Below are 18,785 nucleotides of genomic sequence, written 5' to 3'. Positions count from 1 at the left end.
CAGCCACCACCTTCCTCTCTTGAAATGACTTGGGCTGCAACTCCTATCATCCCCAGCCAGGGTGGCTTGTAGCACTTGGTGACCAAACGTTCTGTGTGGGAAGCAGCTTTCAATGTTCTGACTTCCTGTGCACCACAGCCAGTTTTGTCCCAGGTGTTATGGCCCTGCATTTTGGGAGTGGTGGCGCTGCTTTGCACGTCTCAGGTGCGATCCCTTCCTCTGCAGGTAGGGCTGGGAAAATCCTGCCTGTAAACCTGGAGAGCTGTTGCTGCCAGTCAGTGTTGGCTGTATTGGGCTAGGTGGACCATACGCGTATGTTACCATATGCAGGACACTGCCTGCTGCAAACAGCTTCCCACGTGAAACACTGTCCAGGTGACTCACTCTTTGGCTGCCCAAGCACAAGCCTAACAGCTAAGCCACACCTGACCGTCTTCTCCTTTGGCTGATGACGCTTGCAATTCTCTGCAGGCATTCAGCCATTTCACATTTGAACGCTCAGGACACCAGTTGATCATTGTCGACATTCAAGGAGTTGGAGACCTTTACACAGACCCTCAGATCCACACAGAGAGTGGCACAGACTTTGGAGATGGCAACCTCGGTAAGAGCTGAACTGATCATTAATTAGGCAATTTGATTTGTAGGGGCTTGGAGGTTTGTAGTAGTTTGTTAGGAAAGTGCTGCTAGATCCTCAATGGGTTCTTGTGTTAGGTGACCCAGATCGATTCCTCCAGGGTGACTTGTTTAAGGGCAATAAGGCATTCTTACAAGCCATGGGTTCTTGTAGGGGTTATTCTACCCATGATGGATTGTCATGTTGTTGGAACCCTGGCAAACATCCTCATCATGGATACCAGGAGACAGGAAGCTGCTCACCTGGCAGAAGCAGCAAAAAAAAGGGGCTTGTTGCTTTTGCTAAGCTTGGTGGGGCACCTGAGAGCACCGGTCACCCAAGGGGCACCTGGGGATGTCTGACTCTGCTTGAAACCCCCTCCTACGATTGCAAGCCACGTTGGCGGTTTTGTCCCTTCAGCTTCCTTTTTTCCAAAGAGTGCCAGAGTTGGCTGCATCCCCATTTATTTTTGGAGGGAGGCTCCTCCTGTGCTCAGCTGGGTACCCAGAGCACTCCAAATGTGGAAGATGCCCTCATTCATGTAATCTGAGATCGTAAAGCCACCTCTCTCTGTCCTCACTGGCTTGCTCTGTTGGCCATCCTGAGTCAAGAACGAGCCATGGCTATGGGCAGTCTAAAAATGGGACAAACAAACAGGCAGATAAATAATAGGATTGTTACTTAGCATATATGAGTCATGGGTATCCTCTTTTTTTCCTCACTTGGAACTTTTTTTTTTTTTGCAAGTTTTATAGCCTTGTGCACATGGGGAATTCCCTGCACAATTCCATGGGAGGGTTTTAGATTTTGCACATTAAAACGATTTTTCCATGCATTTCTTTTGATCTCACCAGGTGTCCGGGGGATGGCCTTGTTCTTCCATTCTCACTCCTGCAACAAGATTTGCCAAAGCATGGGACTGATGCCTTTCGACCTCTCCTCGAAAGAGAAGGATGCCTTGCTGAGGAACAACAAGCAGCTTGTGAGTTCTTTCTGCAGAAGCAACGAGGTTCTCTGTAAGGCCTGCAGCAACTTATCAAAGCCTGTTTAAAAGTGAAGCCTCTAATGAGGCAAAGTGTTTAATATGGGTTAAAAATACTTGACATTTATGTGGTGGTATAAAGTGCTGGCTTTGCGAGTGGCACCGCATTCAGATGGTCATATTTCTCCTGCACTCATAGTCACATCCTGTAAAGGAGCCAAGGTGTCTCTCGTTAACCATACTTTCCTGCTCTGTCCTAACCAGGAAACTATAATTAACAGTTTTGGAACAAGCCAAGATGTGAAACCAGAGTTTGACGTTAACTCCCTATCCTGCCTTGATCCAAACGTAGCTATTAAGCATAGTTATTATCGTTGTTCAGCAGAGTTTCTCAGTTTAGATGCAAGAGAAGACTAGAGTTAAACCAAATGCTCCTGATTCGTTTGCTTCTGCAATGAAGGGGCAGGCGAAGGGGCTGTATATACAACCAAAAAGAACTTGGGTATTGTGGCTTTTTAAACTTGGTTTATGATCATCCAAAGCAGTCCATTTATCACAGTGATGATGAAGGCAGCAGTGTTTATTCTGAGTATGGAAATTCCCTGGTTGTATGCGTCAGTTAAAAGGTGGTAATTAGAACATATAGCCTTACCACTAGGATGGCTATATGTTTCCTCCAGTATCAGAGACAGTATATTTATGTATATTGGTTACTAAGGAACCTGAGCAAAAGGGTGCAGTGAAGGGGGCATGTCCTACTTGTGGCTGGTGACGCAGCTAGAGATGGATCTTTGCTCCATGTCTAGGCCACACAAGCCCCGAATGAGCACCCAGAGAGCAGCAGGTGATGGAGGCACCAGAAACAAGGCCTGTTTTATCCTTCCATGCCTGGAGTTGCGATGTTTTAAATGAGTTTGAAATGCAAAATTTCGTGTGCTCAGAGTTCTGTTAAAGAAAGAAAGATCCGGTTTGGCAGTGTTGTTGTTCTAACACACGGGAGTTGCAATTGTATTTTGAGGAGGCAGTGGGTGTGACAGAAACAGATCTTTCTGTGTTGCATCCTTTGATAGAGATCTTAGGACTTTGGGACTGGATGAGTTGCAGGTGTCGTATCTCATCAAACGTAGCCTCTTGCCAAAAGAAAATGCTGTTTTAGAATGGGGAGGATTCTTGGAATGTGGGAGGATTCCTGAGAAATAGGAAGCTGGCTGCTGTCCATTTGCCGCAGCCTGTTTTAAGGGAGGCCCAAAGCAGAATATCTCCCTTCAGGCCAGACTGTGGAGGTGCCGTGTGCTGGCCATTTTCTGGAGTCTCTGTGGCTGCTCTATTGGGACTCCCAGTCACTGAAAAGGGAATTGGATGGCTTGACTTTCCTGTGTTATGTGGCTTTGTTGAGAAATCATCTCTCCTTCATCCACCCATGTGCTCAACTGTTCTGGATCCCACTGAGAGCGGTGTAGTGGTTAAGAGTGCTGGGATGGGAACACAGGCGATCTGGGTTCCAGTCCGCACTCAGCCACGGAGCGCACTGCATGACTTTGGGCCAGTCACAGACTCTCGCCCGACCTACCTCACAGGGTTGTTGTTTGTTTGTTTGTTTCTTTTTTGATTTATATCCTGCCTTTTTCCTCAAAGGGCTCAAGGCAGCTTACATCATTCTCCTCCTCCATCTTATCCCCACAACAACAACCCTGTGAGGTAGGTTGGGCTGAGAGTCTATGACTGGCCCAAAGTCACCCAGTTGGCTCCATGGCTGAGCGGGGACTCGAACCCGGATCGTCTGAGTCCCAGTCCCATGCTCTTAACCACTACGCCACACTGGCTCTCTGTTGTTGTGAGGATATGAAGGGCGGAGGTGGAATAGAATTAGGTTAGCTACTCTGACTTCCTTGGAAGGAAAAACATGGGATATAAATATAATAAACCAATGAACAGCTCCTTGATACCTTCTTCATAAGGACAGGGGGGAAATGGGGAATCTACTGGGGACAGGCCAGCTTTGAGGAAAGTATCAAAAAGAAACTGGGCAGCCCTCAGAGTGGGAGGGTGTGACGTGGTGTCCCGCAACTGCAGGGGGCTGGACTCGATGGCCTTCATGGCCCCTTCCAACTCTACTATTCTAGGATTCTATGAAACCATCCATGCCTAGAACATGTCACTAGGTCAGAGTTTCTGTTTTAAAATACAATAAAGAGAAACCATGGACCCGAAGACTGAACATTTCCCTATTTCTTTTTATTAAGGAATTTGCTAAGACTGTTGTGCGAGGAACAGAAGAAAAATGCGGAAGCAGCCGCGTAAGAACCATCTCCGGCAGCCGGCCTCCTCTGCTTTTCCGTTTGTCTGAAAACTCTGGGGATGAAAGCATGAGCGATGTGGCGTTCGACTCATTGCCCTCTTCCCCTTCTTCAGCGACACCACACAGCCACAAACTGGAGCATCTTCGTAAGTAGCCTGCCATAATATGTGGTCTCGACCCTCTGTGTAAGTTCTCTGTGTAGGACTGGCCCACTTCTCCCAAAATGCACCATTCCAAGCTGGTTGCCTCAGAATCTGGACCAGAAGAAGAGGCAGGGTTGAAATTCTTAGCTGAAATGCCAAAGGCCAGCCTGCTCTGAGATGAGCGAAGAAGGCTGTGTGTGGCTCGAAGGAAACACCATCATACCGCTAATAAATTGATCAGGCCTAGTATCCAGCTTCAGATCAAACAAGCCGACCAATTGAGTTGCATCCATTCCGGGTTTGGATTTGAAGCTCCATCCTGTTAGTCGCGAAGTCGTGCCCGACCCATCGCGACCCCATGGACAACACTCCTCCAGGCCTTCCTGTCCTCCACCATCCCCGGAGTCCACTCAAGCTCACGCCGACTGCTTCAGTGACTCCATCCAGCCACCTCATCCTCTGCCGCCCCCTTCTTCTTTTGCCACCAATTGTTCCCAGAATTAGGCTCTTCTCCAGGGAGTCCTTCCTTCTCATCAGGTGGCCAAAGTATTTGAGTTCCATCTTCAGTATCTGGCCTTCTAAAGAGCAGTCAGGGTTGATCTCCTCTAGGACTGACCGGTTTGATCACCTTGTGGTCCAAGGGACTCGCAGGAGTCTCCTCCAGCACCCATCCTGAGGGTAGTGCTAATTCCATCTGGCTGGGAAGGTTGGAGGGGGATTCTGTTTGGGATCAACTTCTTAGCATGAGTCATTTCCCTAATTAGCTGACTTCCTAATGAAAAATATAAAATTTTCCTGATGACCAAACAACAAGGCCCGGTTTGTTAGGGCTTTATCAGAGAGACACAAAAGTGTTGAAAATATCAGATAAACCTCTGTCAAGAGGTTCAAATTTGTATAGACAAGCCTGGGGGCAAACGTTTCAATAACAGTCACCCTCAAAAGACTTGCAGTTCATGATAACGAAGAACAAAAATAATCGAATGTTCTCTGCTATTACGTTTTCTGTTACAAAGCATTGCAGAAAGCTAAACGTACCTTGACTGTGCGTGGTGACCTGCAACAGCTGGTCCTGACTGGAGATGGCTCACTTCCTGTTGCTGCTGTCTTTTTAATACAAAATTACTTGCTGGTGTTGCCTGTCTCTCTCACAGCCAGATAAAAAGCAAGAGGGTCTTTCTTGTCCTTAATAGCTGGCCCTGTGGATGTCTTGTGTTAATGACGGCTGCTTGCCGCTCCTTCTCCATCGCAAAGGCAGCATAGCTGGCCAGAGGGGAGGGAAGGACTCTGCAGCTTGTCCTGACTGCTCCCGGGGGAGCGGGGGTGGACTGCAACCCAGCGCTCCCTGCTCAGTCTGGGTCAGGTCAGGCAAGGCAGGGCTGGCTCACATCAGGGCCTCGGAGAGCACCCTGGAGGAAGTGCTGGCTGGAGCATTCTCCCCGAAGGAGCTATTGTCCCAGCAAAGGTCAGCTGAAGCTTCAGCAGGGCTGGCAAGGTCTCCTCTTCCAGTGCTTTCACCCCCTCTAGGTGCCGAGTGTGTTTCTGAAAGGACCAGTGTCCGCTTCTGCAGTGCGGCTGAGAGGCAGGTTAAGCATCTTAAAGCAGCGGTTGGACAAGTACCCCTTCGGGTTGGAAAGTACAGAAAGGGGTGCTGAGGGCTGCCTTTGAGGAGGGGTGACCTGTGAGCCATCTTTTAAATTCTTGCTGGGTAATGCAGGGTTCCAGAACCAGGGGACAAAGCACCGATGAGCCATTCAGACCTCTGGCAGAAGCTTGCTGGATGGGGAGGGAGGGAGGGAGGACGAAAGGATGGAAGAAGAGGCAGGAAAAGAGAAAAATCCCCCCTGGCCTTACTCTCCTGGTCTTCATACTAAGCGTGAACCACACTCAAGGAAGGATAGGGGAACGTGGAGAAGCGGGTGTCCAAATTACAAATGTAGCTCAAACAGAGTTAACCAGGCTGAAGATATTTTCATGGAAATGCTTCCTGGCAAGGAGTTTATGCAGCTCGCTCAATTCTTTCGGCAATCAAAGGTCCATTTCTAGAGATAAATATAACCTCTGTGTTTCCCTTCTTCCCCCTAGATTGGCCAGTATTCAATGAAGTTGACGATTTGGTTCATAAAGATCATGATGTCCTTGACAATCAAAGGGTAAGTTCATGTCGATCAGCCTGTCTGTCTATTATTCCGTCTGTCTGTCTGTCTGTCTGTCTAAGAACGTTGCTATTCTGCTTCTGGTCAGAAAGCATATATTGTCTGGAACAGCTTCACAAGCTTCCTTGCACAGGCATTTAGATAATAACAAGCAACGTTCTTGAGGTACTGCCTGTTCTCCCAGCCCCCAGGTTTAAAGTTCCTACCACTTCATAGATGCTTGATGTTCCATTTTTTGTGCTATTGTGAGCTGGTTACATAGTCATAACAAATGGATTTCTTTTTAAGGCAGTCTTCCCCTAGCCAGTACACCCCAGATGTTTTGTCCTACAATTCCCAGCATCCCTGACCATTGGCCAGGTTGTCTGGAAGTGACGGTAGTTGAAGTCCAAGTAGAAAGGACCAAGCTGGGAAAGCTTTGCAGTTCAAACGCAGGGCTAGGCACGCATTTGAAATATAAATGTATGATGATGTCTGTCTTGGAAATAGATCGCTTCATCCACTAAACAGAGATATCTGTACCTGCTTCATATGTTGAGGGATCACAGCAAGTACTGCTGATTTATCATTTCTTTCTCCCTAGGACTGTGAAAATGGAGGTGACAGCGGATACCCCAGTGAAAAGAGGAGTGAACAAGAAGACATGGACCACCGAGAAAAAGTAACACATTTTATTCTAGATTTAATAGGCCTTTCCTAATTCCGGTTTTGTTTTTCGTGTAACTCGTACAATTCAATTTGAATAGCGAGCAGAAAGGGAATAACTGCAAACAGCTACCCCATCACCTCCTTTAAGTGTGTGTGTGTGTGTGTGTTTGAATTCTGGTACTTGTATAAGTAACTTGCTTGGTTTGAGTTGTGCTACTGGCAGAAATTAAGACACACCAATGCTTCAGGATTTCCTCTCTTGCTGCAAGAGAGCCTTTCCATTGGCTTTCCTACAAAGGACTTAGGGCTCACTGGTCTGTAATTCCCCATGTCCCCTCTACTACCCTTTTTGAAAATTGGGACCACTGACGCCACCCTCCGGTCCTCTGGAACCTCACCCGTTGCGCGGGAGAACCCCCGCCAAGTCCCGGAGCGCCCTCGGGTGTAACCGGTCAGGGCCCGGCGCCTTTGCAATGTCCAGTGCCCTGAGGAGCCCCTCGACTTCTAGGGGGGTGACTCCAATCTGTGCCCCTAAGTCCCCAGCCTCATCTGATCCCCCATGCAGTTCTCCCCCATCCCCCTAGGAATGGGAAGTAAAAACAAAAGCAAAAAGTTCGCAAGTCCCAGAATCTGTCAACTTGGGAAAAGCCAAGGCACATGCCAAGGCTGCTGATTAGATTCTTGGAAATGCAAACTCACGGGAATTCATTGCAGAGCCCTCCAGCATCTCTATCTGAAGCTGTCCCTGATACAAATAGGAAGAAATGGAGAAAGGGGGAGCCTTCCTTGTACACGTCCGCTCGCCTGGGCCTAATTTCTAGTCACTCCAGCTGAGCAAGGAAGGGAAAAAGCATGACTTTCTCCACAGTGTTACTGCAGAGAACTACGCGCTTGCAAAAATATATTGCTAAATTGCTTTAAAGGTCTTGGCTAATATGATTCAATCGTGCACTTGTTTAAACCTTTAATTTAGGGGCATTCTAACTGCAACCGAAGACATGAATGTGATGAAGACAGTCTGGGCAGCTCTGCAAGGGTAAATAAAGCATTATTTTTGCCAACAGATTACCTCTGGCTGTTCTGCTTTGCTCCTTTCATTCCAAGCTTTGCTCCTCATGCAACACATGTGCTCATACAAGCATTTCTTTTTTCTCTGAGTTACTGTATTTCACCGTGACTTACGCTCTGTTTTCCTTGACTTTGTTACCTTCTTTCCCTTTTCAATTAGAGAAATGCTGTTGTAAATAAGCCCTCTGTGACCACTAAAACCAGCCCCTGGAGTAAACGGGTGAATCTGCATGAATTTCTGTGTTACGTGGCTTTTGTGCCTTTGATTTCTTCCGGTTGTTACATTTTGTTTGTGTTGTATTCTGCTGCTTCCATTCTATCCATGACGTTTGAAAGTTTGCAGACTACAGTTCCTGGGAGTTTTGTTAAAATCAGTACTACTTATTTTCTTCCATAAAGCAAAAGGGATGGACTTCATCATTATCAATACTATTATACAAATGTAGCTTGTTCTGAAACATTCGTTTATAATTCTGAACAGCTAGCAGCTCATTTTGAATGGAAGGAAAGTTGTGCTTCTCCATTACAAACCACCATGAAATCAATCCAGATTTTAAGAAGTTTGAAGATCATCGCTTTGAAACAAACCGTTATGGTGATGCAAATGCATTTCTGTTTGCTTATAACACCCTTGAAATTCAGTGTTAAATGACAGAAATAAGCACTGGCTATTCGCTGGAAGTCTTGCTCTGCCCGGGGAGTTTCCACTCACCCATATTGCTGTGGATGGGGAAACACCTTAGAATTATATTCATAAATGTTATTGCCAGGTTGCAGCCTGAGTTTTGGCAAGGCCTGCAGAGAGAGCAGTGTGCTTTTAGCCAGCCTGCCTTTGCCTGGCACCCACAGCAATTAGATGGAGTTCATTTTAAATCGTTCTTCAAGGCTCTAGTCCATCTGGCTTAAGCATGTTGCTACTTTGGGATTCATCTCAAGGCTGAAATATGAACATGTGCTTAAATGCTTAGGCAGATCAAGGCCTGGAAGTGGTACTTTTATTTAACTACTGTGGTTTTATGCTATACATGAAGGAGTTCTGGTTAAGGGTGTAACTTCTTGCTTTGAAAGCTTGCCTGCATTCCATTGAAGCAGCATTGTTACATGGACGGGGAAGCTTTTTTTTTTCCTTCTTCCTTCTTCCTTCTCTCTCTCTCTTCTTTTTTTCATTTTCTTTCTTCTTTTTGGTTTACATTTCCTACCATATTTGCACTTCTTATTAAATCCATGCTTCCTCACTTTTCAGGATTCTGTGAGGCAATTCCTTGAACAATAACCAAAAAAATCCATATGAAAACACATGTCAAAGGAGGATGCACACAACATTGTTTATATTTGAGAGGGAAAGCATACAAAACCACATTATACTAAGGAAAATCACTTCCAACTAAAATGTGTGCATAAAATACATAGTTCTTTTTTTAAGTCACGAAGTAATGCAGAAATGGAATGGAAGGAATTTAAGATGGGGAAAATTAGACACCGAGAGAGCCCCAAATTACTAAGTTCATTCATCCGTACTAATCTATAACCCATGTATGGCCTGGGTTTGCAGTAATTTAATGGGGAAGCAATCCAGACATTTCTTCCTTCCCAGATATTTCAAGACCAGCTACTCATTTTTCAGAGTATCAAATTACTAAATCTGGAAAAAACCAGTAATGGTACTTCATTGGTAATATGACCTAATTGCGGTTTCCTTTGAGAATTGGGAAAGTGCAGACTCAGGGCAGTTTAAGAAGCCCTACTTCAGAGTATCAGATGCAGTTTTGCAACACTGCCACTCATTTTCATCCGGGGGTGCCTCTCCTCCTACCAGTTTTAAATAGCTTCACATGGAACCAATGTTAGCTGTGCAGTTGGCTTGTTGCTGTTACCACAAAGTTATTCGATGCAGGCATGTGAAATTTCTAGGGGCACTTTCCACACTTCTGAGTGTGTAGACCTGCATTATACCAGGAGTTTGTGGGTGTGACCTATCAGTTCCCCACAATTACCAGAAATTCTGGTTGTGGAAGGAGAACTCCATTGTAGTCCCGCGCTGCTGAAGTCAGTGGGACTTGCTTGCAAAAAGAGCCTATACAAGATTGCAGCTCTGAGGTTTGGTGTAGCAGCATATCTTTCGCTATTTGTATGTTTTTATTTTGAAAGCAGATTTGTTGATCAAAACAAGAGCTTGAGAAGGGTTCGGTCCAGGCTTTGTCGCTAGGAAAGCACATTTTTTCCTTCGTTTTCTTTCCTTTTTTGTTTCCAACTCAAGTCCTGATGCATTCGCCCTGTTTTAGGTCAGTGTGGAGAAATGGAATCTGTACAATGCTGCCAGAGTTCACATTCACAGACCCTCCTGCGTGGCGGTGGAAGTGCAGAGACTCAATGCCTTGGAGCTTGAGAAGAAAATTGGGAAATCCATCCTTGGGAAGGTTTGAGCACCACACTCTCTTGCATCCAGCAGACACTAACGATCGATCATCTGAGATGATGACTCGCCCTCCAGAGAGAATGAGGGCTTCGTATCAGTTGCATGTCCCTTCACCTAGATAGGACAGGACTGGTCTTGCGCTTAGGAAAGTAGTGAACATGCGCGCTGCAATTAATTATAGCTGTTTTTGTGAAGATGTTGGCTTTGCCGAAGGCCAGGCTAGAAATATTGCACCTTCTCCCCCCACACAACCCTTTAAGGCACAGGAAGGAAGCCCCCTCCCAGAGTACCCCTTCCTCATCTTCAGAGCAATTCCTACACAGCTTGGAATTAGTAAAACAAAAAGGCCTTATTTCTTGGACATGATGAGTTGAGATTGCCACAATAACAGTTTTAAACCATGGGTTGTCTTGTTATTTAACCCAGGAATTCCTGGGGATGATTAAGTGTTCATCACTTCTGTTTTTATCAACAGCCCAGGAACAACCCCTTCCTGAGCTGGCATTATGACATCCAAACCCAGGGATCATGGCTTCTTTGGGAGTATATAACACAGAATTAACCCAGCAGTCACCCATGGTTTGTTCCTGAGAATAACCCTTATTAGTTTAACCCTTTAAACAACCCGGAGTCATTGGCATGCATCAGGCAGACTCTTCCATAACCATAAATGCATAGTGGTTGAAGGTGAGATATACCTAGTTAGACTGCAATTTCATTCGGCTCTTTCCACCTAGTGAACAGGAGAAAGAAAGCCAAACTTTTCCCAAGCGATATTAAAATGGGATTCTGAATCTGCTCCCAGATAGTATCTTGCAGCCTTAGGTGAAAACGGCTCCTTCAGAGCTGCATCAAAACAAGGCTCAGTCAGTGGGTGAGATGCACCTGGTTCTTTACAATTGCTGAAGTTAGGCAGGTGTGGTCCAGACTAGCGCTCTGGATTAGTGAGCACAATTATGTCCATGTAAGAACAGATAACCGTAATTGGGTGTTTTAATGTTTTGTGGAGCCGAGTCCATAGTGGGCCATCAGGTCTATCTTATTTGGAACACAGAAACTGAGTGAGTCAGACGGGGCCTCCAGGGCCATCTAGTCTGACCTCCGGCTCCAGCCGGCTCCTGCTTGTGACATGTGACATGTCTACCGTGTGCCATTTGAATTACTTTCCTTTCTGATTTCTTCTCTCTCGCTCGCTCGCTCGCTTTCTCTTGTTTCCCATCTAGGTCCACTTGGCCATGGTCCGTTACCATGAAGCCGGGCGTTTCTGCGAGAAAGACCAGGAATGGGATAAAGAATCGGCCATTTTTCACCTGGAGCACGCAGCCGACTGTGGAGAACTGGAGGCCATCATTGGGTTGGGGCTCATGCACTCGCAGCTGCCACATCACATTCTTTCCGAGGTCACTCTAGAGGTCAGCAACTTGGCTCCACCGCCGACTGGCACCTTTGCACAGCTTTGCCGCTGAGCTTCTGTTTTCACGATTTCGGGCGACTGCCCGTGACCTTTGAAGCAACCTTCCCCGTCCAGAACATTCCCATCCCTCCAAAACATCCATCCGTCTAAATGTTCCCCTCTCCTCAAGAGGAAGGAAGGTGTCATCAGGATTCCTCAGAGGAGAGAGGTGCCTTGCTCCTCCCCTCCCCGCTCCTCAGAAGCCCCCTTCCTGCACTGGCCTTTCGTGGAAAGAACCCCTGAAAGGGCAGAGCGAAGGCACTCCAAAGTTGAAGCCCCGTTTCCTGAGGGCACTGCCGGGAATCTGACCTACCTGTGGCCTTCCCATGAAGGGAAGTAGGGTGTGTCCTTTGTGTGAAACCAGAAACACAACATCCATTTTTCAGTGGATATCGAATGTTTTGTGTATACATAAAAAAGGGACACAGGGAGGCTGTCTGGGTCCCATACTGACTCACCTGAGGCCTTGCATCCCTCCCAAATTTCTGCATCACGATTGCCCTACCATATCTAGCATTAAAATTATCTTCGAGAAGAGCCAGCTGCCAAACAGAAATCCGTCTGCCTCAGCTTGATCTTTTTGTGTCTGTTATAATAAGGTCCAGTATTATTCAATCGTGTCGGCTCTTTGTTGCCCTCCTGTGTTGCTTCCATAGGACAGTGAGGAAAATAGGATCAAAGGCTTTGATTACTTACTCAGAGCAGCAGAAGCTGGAGATCGTCCTTCCATGATCCTCGTTGCAAGAGCGTATGATACCGGACTCAGTCTTGCTCCTGATAGGTCAGCATCCTGCAATTTGGCGTAATTGACATCTCTGTAGCTACATTCTGCACTGCAATTTACACGTAAATATTGCTGGCCATCTGTTCTTCTAGAACATGGCTATGGACTTTAAATTATTATTATTATAAAGCAAATATACCCTATGCACAAAAGCACCCCAGTATTTCCATAGGAATAGCTCTCTGAGTGCTTTATATGCCCAAAGAAAGAAAGCATGTTTCAACACAGATCATCTTTGTCTATAAAGCTAAGATTCCTAGCTAAAACTTCCAGGTCAGAGAGTTAAAATCCATTGAGGGAACGTTGTCCTGTTCTTGTAGGCTTTGGTGGGTGACTCCATCATTAAGACAAATAGCTGCAAACAAAATTTGGAACAAATAGCTGCAAACAAAATTTAAGTCTTCCCCCCACATAGGACTCCTCGAGTTATTCATGCTTGCTTTTGTCCTATGATTCTTCAGACACCAGGACTGGAAGGAAGCCTTGTATTGGTACAATGCTGCATTGAACATGACCGATTACGATGAAGGAGGGGAATACGATGGAACTCAAGACGAGCCTCGGTATCTCCTCCTGGCAAGGGAAGCTGAGATGCTCCTGACTGGAGGGTTTTATCTGGACAAGGACCCGCAGAGATCAGGTATGGTGCTGGCTTGTTGGAAGGAGCCTTCGGATGCTAACCTGGGAGAAGGCTGAGTCCAGTTACGATTCTAGTGCTTTGGCCAGTGGGAAAACAGCAAAATATCTTTTCTTTCAATGAAGGCAGGGAAGGAGAAGAAGAAAGAGTAATCGTAGAAGCAAGAGTTGGCGAATATTTCAATTTAATAAAAGCCTCCATAGGAGAGACCCAGTTTTGGGAGGCACAGAAATGTGATCTCGGGGTTCTTCATCGTGGCCTCTGTGCATGACACAATTCTGCTTTTCCCAACCATTTTTGGAACCATTTTTGAAAAGTGCGGACTGTACAAAGAATGAGAAGCTCCTGTATTTTTGCAGCTATACTTGCAAAGAGCCACCTTGAGAACTGTGAAAGACAGAGAAGAGGGAAAAGGAAAACACAAGAAAAAGGAGTGGATCGTAATCTCACAAGGATTACTTAAGGATTACTCTCAAAGTGTCTCCTAAAGTGGCAGCTCACGGTGACTACATTTAAATCCCACCACTTTTCCTCTTGTGGGGAGCCAAGACCACACAAATCATCCTCCTCTGTACCATTTTATCCTCACAACAACCCTATGAGGTAGGCTAGGCTCAGAGTGAGCAACTGGCCCAAAGTTACCCAGTCAACTGCAAGGCCCATTGGGGACTAGAACCCAGATCTCCTGGGCCACTGGCCCTTATTCAGGGAAACCCCTGGTAAACTTCCACCTCCCTTTTAATCCAGTCCAGGCCATTTTTTGTTAAAAGAAACAGGGAAACAGAAAAGCAAAATGGGAATTGTGTTTTCTTTTTCTAAACTCACTTCACTGCTGAACTCTAACACTGATCAACACCAGCACTAGCAATGTCATCTTGCAATGGTGGGGAAAGAAAAGATCAACTTGTGAGCTTTCCAGATGTGTTGGGGCACAACTCCCATCATCCCTTGTTGTAGCCCGACACATCTGGAAGGTGCACCGTTAGGGGTGGTTGCTTGAGACTGTGTGGCACCCCTGTGTGAAGGAACTTTCAGTTTTTGTGGCCTTCCTGTGAGCTCTCTCTCGTTTTCCCAGGTGAGCTCTTCACGGAAGCTGCTGAGGAGGCAATGCAAGCCATGAAGGGCAGGCTGGCCAACCAATACTACCAGAAAGCAGAAGAGGCCTGGAGTTTGATGGAGGAGTGAAACTGGCAAAGAAGCTCTTTTCCTGTATATATTGGAGATACACATTTTCTAAAAGACTTTTATTTTGTTTGGGGTGGGGTAGGGCAGGGTGGGAAGAAAGAAAGAAAAAAAGATGTATTTTTATGTGTTGTTAACTGATCTTGTGTTTTTCTTATGACAATTTTTCTAACTCTGTTTCAACTGAAAGATGAACAGAAGCAGTAGAATGTACTGTGACTGGCACTTCAGAGCTGCAATATTAGTTGCTGTTGATATTTTTGTAAAAACGTCTGAGCAGGGAAAATCATTTCTTCACGTGAGGGGAACTAAGCAGACTGCCCCTTAAATGGCATATTTATGGTAAGCACGATAGCAAGTAAGTTCTCCAAATTCCATCTCAGCCTTCTTCTATTACAAAATGCAGATTTTTTTTGCCCTGGTTGGGCCTCGTTTGTTACAAATGCACAACTGTCTTGAGCTGAGAGTCCACAGCTGGGCAGAGCTGTGAGAAGCTGCATGGCAAAGCTGTAGAAGATGGCTTTTTACCCTGCAATTCTTGATTCTGTGGGAAGGGGCAGGAAGAGAGTCCCGATAGAAGAAAGCATCTTCCTCGAACTGTCTTTTCATCTTTCATTCTGTCTGCTTTATCTTCCCTCCTTCCTCCCAGGAGCTCAGAGTGTCCCTGCCTCCCTCTGCCTGTTTATCCTCACAACAAACCTGTCAGGTGGGTCAGGCTAGACTCCGCTGTAGGTCCAGAGTGCTTCTTGGCTCAGTGAGAAATGGATTCACAGTCTCCCTGGTTCTTGTGTTGACCCACACACCAGAGCAGAAGCAGGGGCTGAATTAACGGTGACCCCACAGGCAATTGCAGGGCTACATTTTGCCCCCGGGACTGCTGTCACCTGCAAGCCCTGGGGCAAGACACTGCAGGGTCCCTAGCCGTATGGCCATGGGGCAGGTGCTCTCTGATCTCCTGCCGGCTTATCTGGTTGTGCTTTTCCCCTGCAGTGAAGCCACTGTTTCTTTAAACAAAGAGAAACTGAGGTGCCCCCCCCCCCGCGCCATCTTCTTCCATCTCCGAGGGATGTGGTTGAACAGCGATGGAGTTGTTCTCTTCCAGTATTAGACCACCTCCCTGTGCTTGTTTGAACGTTGCCGGTCAGTCTCACTGCAGGAGCATCACTTCCTGAGCAACCAGGTTGGGCTAGAATGGGGTGTGGAAGAGCCAGCCTGCGAGGCCCCAGATCTGGCCCGCGGAGCCTCCTGGGTCTGCTCCTCGCACGGAGCGGGCTTTGGTCTTCAGCCTCCTCAGCATCCGCCCCCTAGAGGAGTCCTCCCAGGAGGGAATCCCTGCTATGCAACCCAGCTGGGGAGCATGGCAGCTCCTGCAGGCAAGGAGGTGCTTCCGAGTACTGGCTGGGCTACTTCGCATGGCACCCCCCCCCCCCCCGATACCCGACCCAAAGCCTGGGACACACCCAGTATGGGGGACTCTGTGCTTTTCTCAGTATGGAGAATGGCTGAAATCGGCTGGGGAAGTCCACTGCGCGAGTCTTCAGACCCACAGACCACAATCCAGTCCCTCACCATAAAACTCTTCTGCAACCTCGAGCTGGAAGCCTTTTTTTTTTTTTGTGCTGATTTTTACTCATTTCCTCACCCTGTAGAGTAAGCTTTTTCTTTCAAATAATATTCCACGTGCATTCTAAGGTGGTACAGTCCCATGGGAGGACTGTACCATGTGGCCTGCTGTATGTTTGAATAATTACTTAATGAACAATGGAAATGAACTCAGGAACTGGAATCGCGAGAAACAAAATTCTGCTCATAACATTTTGTTAGGGTTTTTTTAACCATTGTAATAACACAAATCTACTCCGAGAGGTGACCTAGTAAACATGAAATTGGCGGAGGGCGCATGTTTATAGTCCTCATTAGTGCAATTTAACATGTTGGTTTTCTTGCCTGTCAGCTTTGACGTTCCAACTGGAATTCTAGTAAGACCAAGCTGTCAAAATAGGAACTTTGATTGTTAATTTCACCTAATCCTCCTTGATGATGTGGAGTTTGGAAAGTAACAACATGTCTCCTCCTATCCATGTATTTCTTCCTGGTATAACAAGACAAAAAACAAGTGTGATGTTGGTATGAATGAATACAACTGGAAAATCAAAAGTACACAGACATTGCTTCCGTGTGAAGCCTTTTAACGCTGCTAAGACATTGCTTTCCTCCAGTAGCTGGAAGTGAAATTAAACAGAAGTTCTAACATAGCACTTGGCATTGGTATCAGCAATATGCTTAAGACTCTTCTATAATGTTTACTTCAGCAAAGTTCTTGTGCAACGTTGATCGAAAGCTTGCTCCTTGCAGGTTTAGCCCATGCCATTTCTTGTTCAGTGTGGCTGGGAATTTAGGGATGAAAGCTCACCTATTCAACTTCTCTTTTCCATTGCAAGGAGCTTTAATTGCTGGCTTCCTCATATGTTGTGCATGTGTTTACTTTCCTACCAAGACAGCCCAAAAACCAAACCAGTAATTCCAACCACTGCTACCTCCCTGCAGGGAACAAAAATAGATGCAAGGAAGAGCGATTCAGGCGCAATTCACCACTAGTCCATTGAGCTGAACAGAATGTTGTAAAATCACCAGATATTGCAAACAAGAAGCTTTCCATTCAATTCTGAAAAGTTTCACTGGTGCTTTCCCAGCACACACTCAAACAGATTATCACTGAAATTTAATTTCACTCTTTTCAAAATCTCCACAGATCCAATTCAGAAAACCAGTAGGTTGTCCCTATGCACCAACCAGGTCAGTGAGAACAACACAGAAAATGCCAGTGTAATTTATAATTTAGTCACAGCATTGTGGGATTTACTCCCAAGTAAGCATGCAAAGGATTGGGTTGCAAGCCTTATCACGTGCTGCAAGATAATCCTGTAGCCTTCCTTGTTCCTCTATGCAAACAATGCTTCTGTGTTTGCTTCCATAATAGTAGAGTTTTATCCACTCGCTTTATTTAGTGCTTGTAGCATCTCCATTCTCAATGCAGTTTAGCTGTTCTGTGTGATACCAAAATACTATCTACATAGTTAGGTGGACATGTGTAATCCACCAGAAAACGTAAGTATCTCAGGTGTTGTTCTTGAAAGAGAGCAGATGAGGTTGTTAATTTGGACTGTATCACTTCCAAACCCCAAGTGGGGTTGCACACGATCAAATGTTTGTACATTCAAACAAATCCCCTTTTGGAGTCAGGGAGAAAGTTCGGTTGCAAGTTCGGTTCCTTCCTCCAGGAAATCCAGGTTCTACATACAGAGATTATTTTTGTACGGAGTAGCAGATCATCCATAGTGCTAGATTGCAGGCTGCAACCACTACAGACCCTGGGCGACACTCGATTTCTATGCATCGCTATTACCTTGCTGTACAACTTTCAACTTCCCAGCCCCTAGTACTTGGAATGCCACTTCCAAAGTATTCTTTCAGTGCAAGAGATTAGAGCAGTTTAGAAGTATATCTACTACGTCTCTGCTCCTTGAAACATAGACTTCTGCTTGTTAGTAGGTTTCTACAATGTTCATTCAGGTCCGGAGTTACTATTCAATAGACGTTCACTGCAGAGTTTTTATTTACTGACTTCATGACTGTGTGCGGAGTTCGCTTACTCTTGCTGTACCGAGCAGCAAACCTAAAAAGAGTTGAAGCTGACATCTTACTACCAGTGTTTCCTACTAGGCAACTTTGGGTTATCATTTTCCAATGAGAGAGATGGGAGAAATATTGATTATTCCAGACAAGGACTTGAAACTTAAGGGGTTCCTGCGGAACTTGTCGGAAAAGGGTTCAGTTCCTGTCTTATGTTTACATTATTCAGCACAAGAGAGGAGTCACAAAAATGCTGTGATAAATTTTCAATAAATTTCTGAGGATGAATCCTAAGTGTCCATCTTTATTTCAAGACGTTTGTTTTCATCGCTGTGAAGTTAAATATAAGTATGATTCTTTAGAGCTTTGTGGAAATGATCTCTTCTAACAAAATGCACTTCCAGCATTAATTCCTTGGGATGTGGACACGGACCAGTCACCACCACCACACGGTTTACATTTTTGTGCATTTTGCATACTTATTTAATGCCTGTTTCTGCCATTGCTAATGGAAATTAAAATGCAAGAGCTGTAATTAGCATCTAGGAAGCCCTGACTCTCTTGCTAATTACAGGGAGAATAAACGTCCTTAGAAAAGAAAGTAAACATTCTTTTAAAATTCTAGATAGAATTCTAGTATCTGTTATAATTTGTGGTCATTTAATTACATTGAAAGACTGTTGGTTCAAAAGAAGGTAGCTGGTAGCCACATGTCTGCAGCTGATGGGGCCAGAGTGAGTAACCCTTTCGCTTACTCTTTCTGCCCCC

At 45.7% G+C, this 18,785-nt stretch overlaps 1 protein-coding gene across 6 annotated transcripts in view; it reads left to right on the top strand.

Annotated features, from left to right (window-relative positions):
• The window catches only part of EEF2K (eukaryotic elongation factor 2 kinase), a 48,428-nt gene extending 30,123 nt beyond the window's left edge, over positions 1 to 18,305 (top strand). For 5 of the 6 annotated variants that reach the window (XM_044433317.1, XM_044433321.1, XM_044433320.1 and 2 more), the window contains 11 exons: positions 472 to 604; positions 1,471 to 1,598; positions 3,842 to 4,043; positions 6,126 to 6,193; positions 6,780 to 6,857; positions 7,818 to 7,880; positions 10,195 to 10,329; positions 11,552 to 11,740; positions 12,438 to 12,562; positions 13,027 to 13,205; positions 14,278 to 18,305. In XM_044433317.1, coding sequence (XP_044289252.1) covers positions 472 to 604; positions 1,471 to 1,598; positions 3,842 to 4,043; positions 6,126 to 6,193; positions 6,780 to 6,857; positions 7,818 to 7,880; positions 10,195 to 10,329; positions 11,552 to 11,740; positions 12,438 to 12,562; positions 13,027 to 13,205; positions 14,278 to 14,387 — 1,410 coding nt within the window. In that variant the 3' untranslated portion in view covers positions 14,388 to 18,305. The remainder of the gene's footprint in view (positions 1 to 471; positions 605 to 1,470; positions 1,599 to 3,841; positions 4,044 to 6,125; positions 6,194 to 6,779; positions 6,858 to 7,817; positions 7,881 to 10,194; positions 10,330 to 11,551; positions 11,741 to 12,437; positions 12,563 to 13,026; positions 13,206 to 14,277) is intronic. The other variant, XM_044433322.1, reaches the window with a different exon arrangement.
• Positions 18,306 to 18,785: the final 480 nt, after the last annotated feature.

This window comes from Varanus komodoensis, unplaced genomic scaffold (assembly GCF_004798865.1).
Source record: "Varanus komodoensis strain SLA01 unplaced genomic scaffold, ASM479886v1 scaffold26, whole genome shotgun sequence".
Classification (NCBI taxonomy): Eukaryota; Metazoa; Chordata; class Lepidosauria; order Squamata; family Varanidae; genus Varanus; species Varanus komodoensis.
The sequence above is the reverse complement of the archived record's forward strand: the minus strand, read 5'-3'. Positions and strand labels throughout refer to the sequence as shown.